Source organism: Pristiophorus japonicus, chromosome 8 (genome assembly GCF_044704955.1).
Source record: "Pristiophorus japonicus isolate sPriJap1 chromosome 8, sPriJap1.hap1, whole genome shotgun sequence".
Classification (NCBI taxonomy): Eukaryota; Metazoa; Chordata; class Chondrichthyes; family Pristiophoridae; genus Pristiophorus; species Pristiophorus japonicus.
This window is the reverse complement of record NC_091984.1, coordinates 226,711,869-226,729,739: the sequence shown is the minus strand read 5'-3', so window position 1 is coordinate 226,729,739 and position 17,871 is coordinate 226,711,869. Positions and strand designations below refer to the sequence as shown.

General features: G+C 48.0%; 1 protein-coding gene across 1 annotated transcript in view; it reads right to left on the bottom strand.

The window, feature by feature from the left end:
• Positions 1–17,871, bottom strand: part of LOC139269259 (seizure 6-like protein) — a 287,174-nt gene that overhangs the window by 14,688 nt on the left and 254,615 nt on the right. Inside the window, exon 16 of the mRNA XM_070888347.1 lies at positions 4,272–4,466. Coding sequence (XP_070744448.1) covers positions 4,272–4,466 — 195 coding nt within the window. The remainder of the gene's footprint in view (positions 1–4,271; positions 4,467–17,871) is intronic.

Here is a 17,871-nt window from a genome sequence, read left to right as displayed (position 1 = left end):
AGTTGAGTTTTTTAAATGAAAGTCCTTGAATAGATTGTGCAATTCTCTGTAAGGATATTAGCTCGCCAGGGCATTCCAGTAAGTAGATGTCACAGTGCAACACCATGCAGTTAGACCATTGGCTGCCCAAATACCACCATTTTACCGAAAACGGTCCAGTCAAGGTGACTGAGTAGATCTGAGCAAAAACGAATTACTCGCCCTACCCGATAAGGAATACAAAAACGTGGAGGATCATACATCTTGTTGCTTCGAGAATTTAGCGGGACATGTTCAAAGATCTGTGTCAGCCATGGCTCAGTGGGTAACTCTCTTGCCCCGAGTCAGAAGGTTGTGGGTTCAAGCCCCACTCAAGAGACTTGAGCACAAAAATCTAGGCTGACACTCCAGTGCAGTGCTGAGGGAATGCTGCAGTGTCTTTCGGATGAGATGTTAAACCGAGGCCCCGTCTGCTCTCTCAGGTGTACGTAAAAGATCCCATGGCACTATTTTGAAGAAAAGCAGGGGAGTTCTCCCTGGTGTCCTGGCCATTATTTATTCGTCAATGAACATAACAAAAACAGATTATCTGGTCATTAACACATTGCTGTTTGTGGGAGCTTGCTGTGCGCAAATTGGCTGCCACGTTTCCGACATTAAAACAGTGACTACACTCCAAAAAAAGTACTTCATTGGCTGTAGAGCGTTTGGGACTTCCTGAGCTTATGAAAAGCGCTATATAAATGTAAGTCTTTCTATGTACTTCCCTGGATTATCCCGACACCTCTATATGTTCCTTTCTTGGGGTGTTTTATTCGACTGTAACCGTACTGCCCTCCCTCAACTAAGTGACTATGCTTCACATGAGAGCCTAAACAGTGAATACTGGTGGCCTCTTCGACCGTGGGGTGCAATGATACACTATCAGCCTCTATGGATGTTCACTTTCTTCAGTGTTTCATTTCGGTAAATCATTATTTCAGTATGTAATGCACTTTACAGCACTTCTGGACTCAACAATTTCAGATCATAACCTCTGCCCTATTTTTCCAGATGCCAGCAGTTGCTGATTCTGCTATTCCCATTTACACCTCCTCTAGACCCATCTTTTGTTCCTTTTCTTGTCCCATTACCATCTCCTTTAGCCTCACACCATCATCCCTTTTGTCTCTCTAATCTCTCCTGCCTTCCACCCTAGCACCGACCTTCCCTTTTGTTCTTTCCTCCCCTCCCCCTTTCCCGGCCCCTGCACTTGTTTAAAACCTGTTACATCTCGAACTTTTTCCAGTTCTGACCAAAGCTCATTGACCTGAAACGCTAACTCTGTTTCTCTCTCCATCGATGCTGCCTGACCCGCTGAGTGTTTCCAAGATTTTCTGTTTATATTTCAGATTTCCATCATCCGCGGTATTTTGCTTTTGAATTTTTTTTTTATTCTTGACAAGTTGGCGACAACCTCAAGGCAACATTTCACACCGGTCGTCAATAGCCCCGAGGGCATTAAGAGTCAAGCACGTAGTGTGGGACTAGGCCAGATCAGTTAGGGTTGGTAGTCCAGTAACATAACCACTAGTCTACTGTAATAACAACAGCAAATGCTGGAAACAGTAAGCAGGTTAGGCAGCATAGAATCATAGAAATTTACAGCATGGAAGGAGGCCATTTCGACCCATCGTGTCCGCACCGGCCGACAAAGAGCTACCCAGCCTAATCCCACCTTCCAGCTCTTGGTCCGTAGCTCTGTAGGTTACGGCACTTCAAGTGCACATCCAAGTACTTTTTAAATGTGGTGAGGGTTTCTGCCTCTACCATCCCTTCAGGTAGTGAGTTCCAGACCCCCACCCTCTGGGTGATGGCATCTCCCCATAAATCTCCTCTAAACCTATTTTACTTTAAATCTATGCCCCCTGGTTGTTGACCCCTCTGTCCTATCCGCTCTATCCAGACCCCTCATAATTGTATATATGGTCTGCACCAATGCTCCCCCTAAAGTGCGCCGGCATTCATCGAGCAGGAGATCCCGCGCTGGAAGAGACACCGCGTATGCGGGAACGCGCACGGGAAAACAGATTCGATGGAACGTCGGTCTGCACCATCATCCCTTTTGTCATTTAATCACTCCTGCCCTCCACCCCATCACTTTGTTCTATCCTTTCCTCCCCCACCCCTCCTTCCCCCTTTCCCCTGGCTCTGTACTTGCTTAAATTCTGTTAAATCTCCAACTTCTTCTCGTTCTGGTGAAAGGCCATCGACTTAAAGCGTTAACTCTGTACCTGGGCTGAAATCGCCCCCGCTGGAGGCGGGGCGCTCCCACCCTGTTTCAGTTGTTTTTACCGGCGCGGGCGGCCTCGAGTGAAATTCTGCTCCTTGGACTTTTTTTTTCCCAGCGGGCCGAAAGTTGGTCACAATGTTGGGGGGGGGGGCGGAGGTGCAGTCTGCACGCCAGAGGGCCGCAAGCGGGGGTCCAAGCGAGCACGTGAGATTTATAAAAGTTCCTGCTTCTGTGGCTCCCGAGCCTTTGCACGTGGACAGAAACGGGAACGATCCCAGTTCTGCGGAGTGATGAATCGATAGTGATGGGGCTGAAGACATAGGGCTGGAAATTCCCCAAAATTGCGCCCGGTTTTTTGGTGATATTTTGCCGTTTTGGGGGAAAAACGGCAAACCGGAAAACTCACTGTAGTCTTGTGCCGGTGGTTTTTAAATACCGCTGGAGAGCGGACCCATAAGACTCGAAATAGCGCTTTCGCCAGATATTTGGATAGGAGGGTAAAAAAATGCCCGGGAAAAACCTTGGAAAGGCGGTAGGGGGCGATGACCGGCAAAAAAGGTAAGTTAAAGTTTTTATTGTTTAATTCTTTTGCAGTGATTCGCTAGAAAAGGGTCTTGTGAATGTTTTGTGATTTTTTTTTTATTTTTGGGAATTTTATTTTTAGTGTTTTCCCCATCCATCGGCCCAACTCGCAGCGGTATTGGCCTCGGGGACAAGCTGCAGAAAATTTGCGTTTTGCGCCTCAGCTTCTCGTGCAACGCTGATTGTTACCGCTGGGCGCATTTTATCCTGAATGTTAGGCGGTAGCGGAGTCATAGTGGGTATTTTTGGTGGAAAAATACCGCTATGACCAAAAATGGAATTTCTAGCCCCTAGTTCTTGCAAGGCTAGGAAACAATCCATTTCAAGTCAGGTTGCGCTCGGCTCGGACATGAATGAAAAGTGAGTTGAATGTGACTGCACTGATAAAGATAAATTAACATTTGCCATGAGAAAACTGGTTGAGGTGCAAAGATCATTTGGTGCAGGAAAGGGAAAAGAGAACAAGGACTTGCATTTATATAGCGCCTTTCACGACCATCGGACGTCTCAAAGCGCTTTACAGCCAATGAAGCATTTTTGGAGTGTAGTCACTGTTGTAATGTGGGAAACGCGGCAGTCAATTTGCGCACAGCAAGCTCCCACAAACGGCAATGCGATAACGACCAAATAATCTGTTTTTGTGATGTTGATTGAGGGATAAATATTGGCCAAGACGCCGGGGATAACTCCCCTGCTCTTCTTCGAATAAGTGCCGTGGGATCTTTTACGTCCACCCGAGAGAGTAGACGGGGCCTCGGTTTAACGTCTCATCCGAAAGACGGCAGCTCAGACAGTGCAGCGCTCCCTCAGCACTGCACAAATTGGCTGCCACGTTTCCCAACATTACAACAGTGACTACACTTCAAAAATTACTTCCATTGGCTGTAAAGCACTTTGAGACGTCCGGTGGTCATGAAAAGCGCGATATAAATGCAAGTCCTTCCTCCCTCCCTCCCTTCCTTTAACATTCTGCTGTAGGTCCTCCAAAATTGGCCATCTTGGTGGATCCTCCGCCCTCCAGATCGGCGAGTTGCCTTTTAAGGAGCACGGTTCACATTGGCAGCTCAGCAAATTAACGCCAATGAGGCCTGGCCGTGGAAACAACATGCGCCCCATGCCAACGCCTTCTTTATGCGGGCACAGCGCAAAGCCCACCCACCACCCAGCCAATGCCCAGCCCCATAAAATGGAGCTTTAATTTACACTATACTGTGCAAATCTCTTGATCCACTGCCAATTCTCCCTGCAAACTCTGGAGCCTGGAAGTTACAGGCCAATCTCCCAGATCCAACTGCTCCATTGGCGTGACTACATCATGGCTGTCGGGAGGCTTGCCAGCAATATCGGGAACACAGAGCCAGCACGGGTGACCCAGAATCCCCCCTGGTTTACTTGTAGTGTCTACCGCTCCGAAGGTTGTATGCAGTAATAACCTTACCTTTACATAAAGGCAGTGGTCCGCTCCAGTGCGATGGATGAGCGATGATGCATCTGATGGTGACCTCCCCAACGAGCTCGAACCCTTCGTAACACATAAAGGTCAATGTCTCTCCCGGCAGATACAGCCGCTTGTACAGAATCTGGTAACCGTTCTCTGGTAGCCCAGGGTTGTCACACGCTACAGACTCCTCAGCTGGAAAAAAAAGGGGAGGAAGTATTTCAGACGGTTGGCAAAGGGGTATCACAGGCAAGAGGAGAAAGAGAAGAGGGGAATGAAAGAGAAGCAAGGAAGAGGGGAAAGGGAGAGGGGAAAGAAAGAAGGGAGAGAAAGTGTGCAAAGAAAGAAGGGAAAGAAAGAAAGATAGAAAATAGGAGCAGGAGTAGGCCATTCGGCCCTTCGAGCCTGCACCGCCATTCACTATGATCATGGCTGATCCTCTATCTCAACACCATATTCCCGCTTTTTCCCCATACCCCTTGATGCCTTTTGTTTCTAGAAATCTATCTATCTCCCTCTTAAATATATTCAGTGACTTGGCCTCCACAGCCTCCTGTGGTAGAGAATTCCACAGGTTCACCACCCTCTGAGTGAAAAAATTTCTCCTCATCTTGGTCCTAAATTTCCTACCCCGTATCCTGAGACTGTGACCCCTTGTTCTAGACTTCCCAGCCAGGGGAAACATCCTCCCCACATCCAATCTATCCAACCCAGTCAGAATTTTTACGTTTCAATGAGATCCCCTCTCATTCTTCTAAACTCTAGTGAATACAGGCCGAGTCGACCCAATCTCTCCTCATCCGGCAGTCCTGCCATCCCAGGAATCAGTTTGGTGAACCTTCGCTGCACTCCCTCTATGGCAAGTATATCCTTTCTTTGGTAAGGAGACCGAAACTGCACACAATACTCCAGATGCAGTCTCACCAAGGCCCTGTATAACTGTAGTAAGAAGGAAAGAATTAAAGAAAAGAAGAAAAAAGAAATACTTGCATTTATATAGCGCCTTTCACGACCACCGGATGTCTCAAAGTGCTTTACAGCCAACGAAGTACTTTTTGAAGTGTAGTCACTGTCGTAATGTGGGAAACGCGGCAGTCAATTTGCGCACAGCAAGCTCCCACAAACAGCAATGTGATCATGACCGGGTAATCTGTTTTTGGTGATGTTGATTGAGGGATAAATATTGGCCAGGAATAGGGCCGTGGGATCTTTTTAAAATTTGTGTTTGTCCCAACTTAGCCATGGCTTCTCCTCCTTGTCATCTCAGCTCCCAGTCCGTGACTCCCTCTTTGTCCTTATTGACCCCTGATTCCATCCTTCTGCTTGATGAGGCTGAACCAAACGTTGTGCAACCTTGGTTTCCTCTTTGACACTGAACTGAGCCTCAAACCCGGCATCCTATCCATCACTAAGACCACTTCCTCCCATCATCACCTGCCCTTGAACCCTCATTCAAGCTTTTGTGCCCTCTAGCCCACTACTCCAGGGGCACGCGCGCTGGCTTCAAGTACTCTGGTCTCTACTCCTGCTCCTATTTCTTATGTTCTTATGTAGTGTCTTTGCCCATCAGGCATTACGAAAACTGTCTCTCTGTTGAACTCTAAGCAAAACACTGTTCGACGTTTCTTTAAATAAAATGCCCGTTTTCTTCAGTGTTACAATCATTTTACTTCACATGTTCTCTGTACATTTCCCCCCGCTTGTGTTTGAGGGATGCCGGGGTGACAGCAAGGTGAACAAGGCCACAGGCTGCCTCAGGCCTAGTGCCAATGTTTCGCATCATCAGCCACAAAGAATGACAGGACGTGACAGGAGTCTTATTTTCTTCCCCCCCCCCACTCTCCGAGATGCCACAGCCCACTTCGCCATCTGGATAAGCCGGTCACAACTACGGAAGTTAAGTCTGAACGACAGGCAGCCGTGGGACTTCAGACCCACTGCCATCTGGCTGGCCCGGCTGCCTTGGCAACACTGCGCCACGACGGAGCGCGTTATCTGCAGTCTGCAGCGGGTTGGAACAGCGACCCCCGGCCTCTGTGCCTTTTGCCCAATTAAATGGCCGACGCTGTGGCTGTAATCAAAGGTGAGGGGCTGAGAGGGGTGGGGAGGGTCGGAGGGGCTCATTGACTGGACTGCAACCGAAGGCTTGGGCTTACGGGCCCCAGAGTTTGCGAAATGGTCTCATTGTGGCGAACTGCCACGCTCTGCTAGTTACACAGTGACATATGGCTCCTTTGATGTAGAGTGCAGAGAAAGGCTAAACTCTAAAGGAAAAGTGTTGTTGTAATCTAAATTTGGCACCAGGCGTGGGTTTTGGGTCACAATGGCAAAGCTATCGTGTTTCCCACTGGGCTGATTCTGTGACCCGCGGATCCCAGCATGGAGCACTGCTCGCACCTGAAAACACGCCTCGTAACACCGCAGGCTGCATTGCAGCCTGTATTTTCTGTCCATGAACTGCTTGCAGATTATTGCCGGCTGCAGTGTATAGTTTACAAAAAAACTGCCCGCATTTGCATAGAGCCTTAAAACGTGGCAAAACGTCCCAAGGCGCTACGCAGGAGCCACACAAGAAAGAAAGAAAGACTTGCATTTAGATAGCGCCTTTCACGACCACCAGAAGTTGCAAAGTGCTTTGCAGCCAATTCAGTACTTTTGGCGTGTTGGCACTGTTGTAACGTGCACATAAGGAAATATGAGGACAGGTCGAAGAGGTAGGTTTTAATCAGCGTCTTAAAGGAGGAAAGAGAGGTAGAGAGGCGGAGAGGATTAGGGAGGGATTTGCAGAACTTGGAGCCTCGGCAACTAAGGGCACAGCCACCGATGGTTGAGCGATTATAATCAGGGATGGTCAAGAGGCTGGAATTGGAGGAGAGCAGAAATCTCGGGGGGTTGTGGGGCTGGAGGAGGTTGCAGAGATAGGGAGGGGGCGAGGCTGTCATGTATCTTACATTATTATATATAACTGTATCCTAACATGCTATACATGACTATAATAAGATATGACCTGTAACCACCAGCATACCTTACCACCAGGGGTGCACTTGCAAGAGACAGGTATATAAGGACAGGTCTCAGGCAAGTGCAGCATTTCAGAGCTGTGAAATAAAGGTGCAGGTCCAGAGTGACCTTGACTTCACTACATGCCTTGTGTGAATCTGTACTGAGGGGACAGGACTTTACAGAGGCCACGGAGGGATTTGAAGTGCACAGATGATAATTTTAACATTTTCGATGTAAGCAGAAGTGATTTGCAGACACACCCTGAGAAACTCAATTAGTGATCCATTGTATTTTTTGGAATGTCCCGAGGTGGTCTATAAACATAAAAAAAAGCAAGACTTGCATTTATATAGCGCCTTTCATGACCACCGGATGTCCCAAAATGCTTTATAGCCATTAAAATACTTTTTTGCAGTGTAGTCACTGTTGTAATATATGAAATTGGGTTTCAATCCGACTCCAGAGACTTGAGCACAAAAATCTAGACTGGCTCTCCTGGTGCAGTGCTGAGGGAGCGCCGCACTGTTGGAGGTGCCATCTTTTAGATGAGTCGTTAAATCGAGGCCCCGTTTGCTCTCTCAGGTGGACGTAAAAAATCCCATGACACTATTTCAAAGAAGAGCAGGGGAGTTATCCCCGGTGTCCTGGCCAATATTTATCCCTCAATCAACATCACAATTATCTGGTCATTATCACATTGCTGTTTGTGGGAGCTTGCTGTGCGTAAATTGGCTGCCGCGTTTCCCACATTACAACAGTGACTACACTCCAAAAGTACTTCATTGGCTGTAAGCGCATTGAGACATCCCTATGGTCATGAAAGGCGCTATATAAATGCAAGTCTTTCTTTCCTTTTTGCGACTGACACTCTGTATCTTTAGCGTGTTTAAAGGGGCCCTCACGGTTTGGTGAATGACCAGGGCTACCACAGACGTACCAGTTCTGTCACATCATCATCGTGTGCAAGCATGTGATTTGCAAAAAATCGAATAGAGAATTCAGGAGAGACTTCTTTACTCAGAGAGTGGTGAGAACGTAAAACTCCGCTACCACAGGGAGTGGTCGAGGCGAATAGCATCGATGCATTTAAAGGGAAGCGCGGAGTCCACTTGAGGGAGCAGTGCGAGCTGCGACGGCAGCGAAGAGTGATGTCATCAAGGTCCAGGTCGGTGATTGGAGCAGGGGCGGCGAGAGACTGTGGAGGGACGTGATCGGGGCCCAGGGGAGGTGTGAGTTCGGGGCCCAGGGGCAGCTCGAGCTCAGCCCACACTGCGATATGTGCGCGCACTAGGTCCGTGCAGGTCTCCAGTCGCCTTGGATAATCCTTGCCACTGGACCAAGACCTAGCTCTGTCGAGCCCGTGTGGTGGCTGGTGAGCAACGGCCTCCAACGTTAAAAAAAATCCACGCACAGGCATCTTCCGCCCTTCAGGATGTAGTTTGGGATCCAAAATATTAAGTCCGTCATTGAAACACCTGTGAACTCATCCTTTTTCGGTGTGGAGCAAGTCATCCTCGATTCGAGGGACTGCCTATGATGATGAGATACACACACGAGGGAGAAAGAAATAGAAGGATATGCTGCGGGTATTAGATGAAGTAGGGTGGGAAGAGGCTCGAGTGGAGCATAAACACCGGCATAGACCAGTTGGGCTGCATAGCCTGTTTCTGTGCTGTACATTCGATGTCGTGTGCTCAGAAACATACTGTCGGCTTGCCGAACATTTTGTTTTTGATTGAAGACGGTGCCTGTTTGTGTTGCGACTTGTCACAGATGCTGCCCGTGTCAGAGAGGCAAACTCAGCACGACGCTCGAGTCGAACAAATGATAGGAACAAGGGCATTCCAATTGCTGAAATGCGGAGCAGCTTGGTCGATTCTCTCTGAATCGATTTTTTAAAGTGCAATTCCTTTCAGGTGCCAGAAGATGGCAGCAGACACCTTGTCACGGAATCACGCTCGGCCATCCTGCGGGCACAAGGCGAGGAGCTGAGAGTGACTGCAGAGAATACATTGCATTCGTTTCAAATCGTGGTAATTCCACCAAATTTATCTATCTGCACAAGCCACAGATTTTTTTTTACAATCCTGCCTGTCGAACGCACACCATGAGCATTGAAAGGATCAGCAAAAGACTATAAGGGGCAGAAACTGGGGCCATCTGTGCCTCCCGTACAGACCGCAAACGACTTTGTGACCGGGTGCTGTCCCGCTAATGGATCCTGTGAAATTCTGCGGGAGTTTTGCGGCGGCGGTAACCGATAGCGACCCACTCCGCTGTGCGACGATGACGACCTCATCACCATGCGTAGCGCCCCGGACCCCATATTGTGGGGGGGGGGGGGGCCAGAGACAGTTTCAGGGCACGTGAACCGGGCAACAGGCCACGCGCGGGGCGATAGCTAAAGGGGAGGTGGCGGCCATTGGAAAGAAAAATCTGCCAATTTTGTCGGTTGGTGCTATGACCACGGTTTCTACATAAGAACATAAGAAATGGGAGCAGGAGTAGGCCATACGGCCCCTCGAGCCTGCTCCGACATTCAATACGATCATGGCTGATCTGATCATGGACTCAGCTCCACCTCCCTGCCCGCTCCCCATAACCCCTTATCCACTTACTGTCTGTCTGCGTCTTAAATTTATTCTATGTCCCAGCTTCCACAGCTCTCTGAGGCAGCGAGTTCCACAGATTTACAACCCTCTGAGAGAAGAAATTCCTCCTCATCTAAGTTTTAAATGTGCAACCCCTTATTCTAAGATTATGCCCTCTAGTTCTAGTCTCCCCCATCAATGGAAACATCTTCTCTGCATCCACCTTGTCAAGCCCCCTCGTAACCTTATACGTTTCGAGAAGATCACCTCTCATTCTTCTGAACTCCAATGAGTAGAGGCCCAACCTACTCAACCTTTCCTCATAAGTCAACCCCCTCATCTCAGGAATTAACCTAATGAGCCTTCTCTGAACTGCCTCCAAAGAAGGTATATTCTTTCGTAAATACGGAGACCAAAACTGTCCGCAGTTTTTGTGCCGCGATCAACCGGCGCTCTGCTCGAGTGTCGGATGGTTGGCACGGCGCCCCTGCTCCCCCCATGGGCCATGGAGGCCCGTTTCTTACCAGCAGAGTTTGTAGCTTGGGCCCTTCCCTTTAATGAAGGGGCGAGCCCCTCCTACGTGGCAGCGCCTTGCGGCCCAGTGCGCAGCGCTGCACCCCATTCCCGACCGTCCCGCCCCCCCCGACCCGTCTGTCCCGCCCCCTGCCCCGACTGCCCCGTCCCTGCCCCGACTGCCCTGCTCATGACCCGTCCGCCCTGGCTCACGACGTGACCGTCCCCGCTCCCGCCCCGGACAGGAAGCGGAGCGTGATATTTTGAGCTCCACTTCCTTCCTGGGGGCGGTAACCTGAAGTTAACGAGCGGGGTGGGACTTCCGTGCCTGGCGCGAAAGGTCCCACCTCCCAGAAATTATCCCCCTAAAAAAGTCAAGAATAGCGTAGCAAAATACGGCGTATGCTGGAAATCTGAAATATAAACAGAAAATGTCGGAAATACTCAGCGGGTCAGGCAGCAGCTGTGGAGCATCTGAAACAGAGTTAGTTTCAGGTCGATGCTGAAATGTTAACCCTGTTTCTCTCTCCACGTAAATAAACCTGACTCCTTTGTGATAGATCAACTCCATCTACCCACCTTCTCCCAAATCACTTTTAAATCTCCTGCTCGCCATGAACACGACTAATTAGAAACATAGAAGCAGAAATTTACAGCGCAGGAGGAGGCCATTCCGGCCCATCGTGTCCCGCCGGCCGACAAAGAGCCACACGGCCCTTGGTCAGCAGCCCTGAAGGTTACATATAAACCTTTGAACAATGACGGAAAGGCAAAGAGCACCCAGCCCAACCAGTCCGCCTCACACAACTGCGGCACCTCTTATACTGAAACATTCTATACTCCTTCCCAACCGGAGCCATGTGATCTCCTGGGAGAGGCAAAAACCAGATAAAAACCCAGGCCAATTTAGGGAGAAAACATCTGAGAAAATTCCTCTCCGACCCATCCAGGCAATCAAAACTAGTCCAGGAGATCACCCTGGCCATATTCTATTCCCTGCCATACTTACCATTATATCCGCGCTGTCCAACTAAAGGTTATCCAGTCTAATCCCAATTACCAGCTCTAGGTCCGTAACCCTGCAGGTTACTGCACTTTAAGTGCCCATCCAACTATCTCTTAAAAGTGGTGAGGGTTTCTGCATCCACCACTCTTCCAACAATGAGACACAGATCCCCACAACCCTCTGCGTAAAGAAGCCTCCCCTCAAATCTCCTCTAAATCTTCCACCAATCATCTTAAAACTATGCCCCCTCGTAATAGACCCCTCCACCAATGGAAATAGGTCCTTACTATCCACTATGTCCAGGCCCCTCAATATTTTGTACACCTCAATGAAGTCTCCTCTCTAGCTCCTCTGTTCCAATGAGATCCAACCCAGCCTATCCAATCTGTCCTCATAACTCAGATTCTCCATTCCAGACAGCAGCCTAGTAAATCTCCTCTGCACCCTCTCTAGTGCAATCACGTCTTTCCTGTAATATGGCGACCAGAACTACACGCAGTACTCCAGCTGTGGCCTAACCAAAGTATTATACAATTTAAGCATAATCTCCCTGCTCTTATATTCTATGCCTCAGCCAATAAAGGCAATTATTCCATATGCCTTCTTAACCACCTTATCCATCTGGCCTGCTACTTTCAGGGATCTGTGGACGAGCACTCCAAGGTCCCTTTGTTCATCTACACTATCAAGTGGCCTACCGCCTAATGTGTATACCCTTTCCTTATTGGCCCTCCCAAAGTGCATCACCTCACACTTCTCTGAATTAAATTCCATTTGCCACTGCTCTGCCCACCTGACCAGTAGTTTGCTATCCTCCTGAGTCCATGACTTTCCTCTTCATTATCAACCACACAGCCAATTTTAGTGTCATCTGAAAACTTCTTAATTATACTCTCTATATTCAAATCTAAATCATTGATATATACCACAAAAAGCAAGGGACCCAGTACTGAGCCTGTGGAACCCCACTGGAAACATCCTTCCAGTCACAAAAACATCCATCAATCATTACCCTTTGCTTCCTACCTCCAAGCCAATTTTGGATCCAACTTGCCACTTTGCCCTGTATCCCATGGGCTTTAACCTTCATGACCAGTCTACCATGTGGGACCTTAGCAAAAACCTTGCTAATGTCCATATATACTACATCGTACGCACTACCCTTATCGAACCTCTTGGTTACCTCCTCAAAAAATTAAATCAGGTTAATTAAACATGATCTTCCCTTAACAAATCATGCTGACTGTCCCTAATTAATCCTTGCCTTTCCAAATGTACATTTATTCTGTCTTTCAGGACTTTTTTCCAATAATTTTCCCGTCACTGAGGTTAGGCTGACAGGCCTGTAATTACTCGGCCTATCCCTTTCTCTCTTCTTAAACAAGGGTACTCCAATCCTCTGGCACCATGCCCAGATCCAAAGAGGGCTGGAAAATGATGATCAAGGCCTCTGCTATTTCCTCTTTTACTTCGCTCAACAGCCTGGGATGCATTTCATCCGAGCCTGGGGACTTATCTACTTTCAAAGCTGCTAAACCCCTTAATACTTCCTCTCTCACTATATTTATTTCATCCAGAATATCACACTCCTCCTTGATAGCCTTTCCTTTGTGAAAACAGATGCAAAGTATTCGTTACGAACTCTTCCAACATCTTCCGCCTTGACACAAAGATTATCCTCGTGGCCTCTAATTGTCTCATGAGTCCCCTTATAAAAAGAAAGGAAAGACTTGCATTTTTATGGCGCCTTACATGCCTCTCAGGATGCCCCAAAGCGTTTCACATGAGGTACTTTTGGAGTATAGTCACTGCTGTAATGCAGTAAGCGCACCAGCCAATTTGCGCACAGCAAGCTCCCACAAACAGCAATGTGATAATGACCAGATAATCTGTTCTGTTGTTTGAGGGATTAATATTGGCCAGGACACCTGGAATAACTCCCCTGCTCTTTCTTCGAAATAGTGCCGTGGAATCATTTACATCCAGCTGAGAAAACAGGCGGGGCCTCGGTTTAACGTTTCATCTGAAAGACGGCATCTCCGACTGTGCAGCACTCCCTCAGCACTTCACTGGGAGTGTCAGCCTGGATTTTTGTGCTCAAGTCCCTGGCATGTGAGTGGGAAAAGCCAGCTTTTGGGACCCAGAGAAACTCCAATTATATTTTGGAATTTGATCGTACCTCCAAATGGACAGCGGGATTCAGGAGTGAGACAAAAGGAAAGGAAATGTTCTCCATCTATGTTTACGGCTCCCCCGTTAGCTCGGCTCCTGCTTATCCTTCAGCTTTCTCCCCCCAAAGCAGTTTAGTTGCTAATTGACTACCGAGTGCATTATCGTATATCATGGGCCACTCCGACCTGTGAGAGAATAATTCCGCAGGTTGGGGCTATAAAAAGAGCTGGTGATTGCAACTGCAGCTTCGAGCTGACACGAATTTGCGACGGCTTCGAGACGGGCGACTGGGTGATGTCATCAGGACCCAGGTCGCCGTTTGGCGCGTGGGCAGGAGCATCGGCGGGGCCCAGGTACAGCAGATCAGCAGGAAAGTCGTGGTGGAGGTACGGCGAGTGATCAGGACGGAGGAGCGATGAGGGATCGTGGCTGAGATTTGATGGGTGGTCGCGACGGAGGTTCGGCGAAGGTTTGGTACGGAGGAGCGGCGGGAGCTCGTGGCGGAGGTGCGGCGAATGTTTTGTGGCGGAGGAGTGCCGAAAGATCGTGGCGAAAGTGCAGCGAATGTTTGTGGCGGAGGAGCGGCGAGAGATTGTGGCGGAGGTGGGGCGAATGAGGGTATGGTGCCCAGAAGAGCCGAGAGCCAGCCTACACTGCGATATGTGCGCGCATTAGCTCCATGGAGCAGAGCAGGTCCCCAGTCGTCCTGGTTAACCCTTGCCACTGGATCAAGACCTAGCTCTGTCAAGCCCGTGTGGTGGCTGGTGTGCAACGGCCACCACACGTTAAAAAAATTCACGCACAGGCATCTTCTACCCCCTCAGCTGGAGTTCAGGACTGGAATATTGGGTCCTTCATTGAAACATCTGTGAACCCATGAGGGACCACCTATGATGATATGCATTATAGCAGGAGGAGCATAACACCTGCCAACATCTGGCATAACCGAACCTTCTTGCTGAGCGGTAAAACTCCACTTAGCCCGGCATGCGCTGCAGGCCGGTAAATGTTATTCTACATTCCATTTGCTTTTTTTTAACCAAACAATGCATCAGAGGAATGCCATACATTGAGACCAATTGCTTTTCTCAGTGGTTGTATGTTCTGGGATGCTTCCTACAATCTCTGGTGTGCAAGCATTAGCATGGCACCTTCCCCCGCCCCCGCTCCCCATCCCCACCCCTCCTCCCAGGCTCTGTGTACATTTAATAAGCAAGCAACGGCTTTCAGAGCAGAGATGATTCGCCGCGGCAGAGCAACAGTATAACTCCAGTCTATCAACACTCAAGCTTCTCCCCAAGTCAGCTGTGGCTCAGTGGGTAGTGCTCTCGCCTCCGATTCAGAAGGTGGTGGGTTCATGTCCTAATCCAGGGACTTGAGCACAAAAATCTAGGCTGACACTCCAGTGCAGTGCGGAGGGAGTGCTGCACTGTTGGAAGTGCCGTCTTTCAGATGATGATGTTAAACCGAGGCCCTGTCTGCCCTCTCAGGTGGATGTAAAAGGTCCCATGGCATTATTTCGAAGAAGAGCAGGGGAGTTATTCCTGGGGCCAATATTTATCCCTCAATCAACATCACTAAAAAACAGATTATCTGGTCATTATCACATTGCTGTTTGTGGGAGCTTGCTGTGCATTGGCTGCTGCATTGCATACATTACAACAGCAACTGCAGTTCAAAAAGTACTTAATTGGCTCTAAAGTGCTTTGGGAATTCCGGTGGTCGTGAAAGGTGCTATATAAATGCAAGTCTTTTCTTTTTAGCTAACCAGTGGAAATAATTTATCACAATTTACCTCATCATAACCCTTCATAATGTTGACAATCTCGATCAAATCATTCCATAACATTCTCAGCTCTAAAAGCTCTAACTTCTCAAGTCTCTCCTCATAACTGCAGCCCTTCAACCCGAGTAGTATCCTACTTAAAATTGCACTGCATATTTTCCATTATTTGTGGTGGGCAAGCATTAGTCTGACACCCATCGACCCCCCCACACCTAGGATCCGCGTACGTTTAATCAGCAAGCAACGGCTTTCAGAGCAGAGAAGATTCACTGCGGCAGAGAAACAGTATAACTCCGGTCTATCTGACCTCTGCACACTCAAGCTTCTCCCCAAGTCAGCTGTGGCTCAGCGGGTGGCACTCGCCTTTGAGTCAAAAGGTTGTGGGTTCAAATCCCACTCCAGGGTCTGGAGCACAAAAAATCAAGGCTGACTCTCCAGTGCCGTGCTGAGGGAGTGCTGCACTGTCAGAGGTGCTGTCTTTTGGATGAGACATTAAAGCAAGTCTGTTCTCTCAGCTGGATGTAATCGATCCCATGGCACTATTTCAAAGAAGAGCAGAGGAATTATCACCGGTGTCCTGGCCAATTAATCCCTCAATCAACGTAAAAAAATAGATTATCCAGTCATTATGCATTTAAGGGGAAACTCGGTAAATACATGAGGGAGAAGGATATGCTGATACGATTAGATGAAGTAAAGTGGGAGGTGATGTGTGTGGAGCATAAATACCGACATGGACCAGTTGTACTGAAATTTAAATGTCATTATCATATTGCTGTTGTGGGAGCTTGCTGTGCACAAATTAGATGCTGTGTTTCCTACATTACAACAGTGACGACTTCAAAAGTAGTTAATTGGCTGTAAAGCACTTTGGGACATCCTGAGGTAGTGAAAGGTGCTATAAAAATGCAAGACTTTATTTTAATGACTGCAGGAAGTTGTTGTGGGACTGCCAATAGCCGTTTCACACAGTGCACAATGATTGTGACAGGCGACGGGCATCTTGATGCCTCAGTTTGATTTGAACATTGGTTCGAGACGCACACGGTAATTCAGCGCACCAAATTACCTGTCCCTGGAAATGTCTCTCAATTACGTAACACATTAATAATTACTGCTTCGACAGTTTCTGGACTATATTTGTCTCATCATTTGAATAAATGATCTAAAGATTGCTGAATTTTCTCTCTCAGGGGAAGCTATTAAAACTGTAGTGTGCTCTGTGACTTACTCCGCTGTTGAGATATATTTGCAACAACCTGCAATGCAGTATCCCACGGAGTACAGTGAACGCCACCAATAATCTGTGCAGGTGTTGTGTGTGCAGGTAGGCTCGCAAGACAACCTGTGTGTAAGCAGGCTGCCTGACTTTGACTGTGAGCATAAGAACATAAGAAATAGGAGCAGGAGTAAGCCATACGACACCTCGAGCCTGCTCCGCCATTCAATAAGATCATGGCTGATCTGATCATGGACTCAGCTCCACTTCTGCCCACTCCCCATAACCCCTTATCCCATTATCGTTTAAGAAACTGTCTAGTTATGTCTTAAATTTATTAAATTTCCCAGCTTCCATAGCTCGCTGAGGCAGTGAATTCCACAGATTTACAACCCTCTGAGAGAAGAAATTTCTCATCTCTGTTTTAAATGGGCGGCCCCTTATTCTAAGATCATGACCTCTAGTTCTAATCTCCCCCATCAGTGGAAACATCCTCTCTGCACCCACCTTGTCAAGCCCCCTCATAATTTTATACGTTTCGATAAGATCACCTCTCATTCTTCTGAATTCCAATGAGTAGAGGCCCAACCTACTTAATCTTTCCTCATGTCAACCCCCTCATCCCCGGAATCAACCTAGTGAACCTTCTCTGAACTACCTCCAAAGCGAGTATATCCTTTTGTAAATATGGAACCCAAAACTGCACGCAGTTTTCCAGGTGTGGCCTCACCAACACCTTACATAGCTACAAAAGGATACGGGTTGCAAATGAACAAAACTCAAGAATCTTACATTCCCACAGAGTCGAGGAATATGTAGAACACACCCACAGCAAAAGTGGTTCAGACGCTAATAATTAGCTCCATCTCAAAAAGAAGCTGAAAAGAGTACAGCAAAATTCTAAAGGGTCAAAGTGTAATAAAAAGGCAAGCCTGAAAGCTCGGTGCCTCAATGCGAGGAGTATTCGGAACCCAGGAGAGGGCTCTGAGCTAGTTAGAGTGGGTGAGAGCTCAGATGAACAGGACCCCAAGAAAGAATGCAAAAGGCAGGAGGCAACAGAGCACAGAGTGGCACTGGGGTAAGTGTAAACCACAAGGTTATAGGAAGGGACAATATGTATGAATATAAAGGGGCTGCAGGAGGGGTCAAAACTAAAAATCATGGTTTTAAAACACTCTACCTAAACGCACGCATCATTCGAAATAAAGTCAATGAGTTGACGGCACAAATCATTACAAATGGGTATAATTTGGTGGCCATTACAAAAATGTGGTTGCAGGGTGGTCAAGACTGGGAATTAAACATACAGG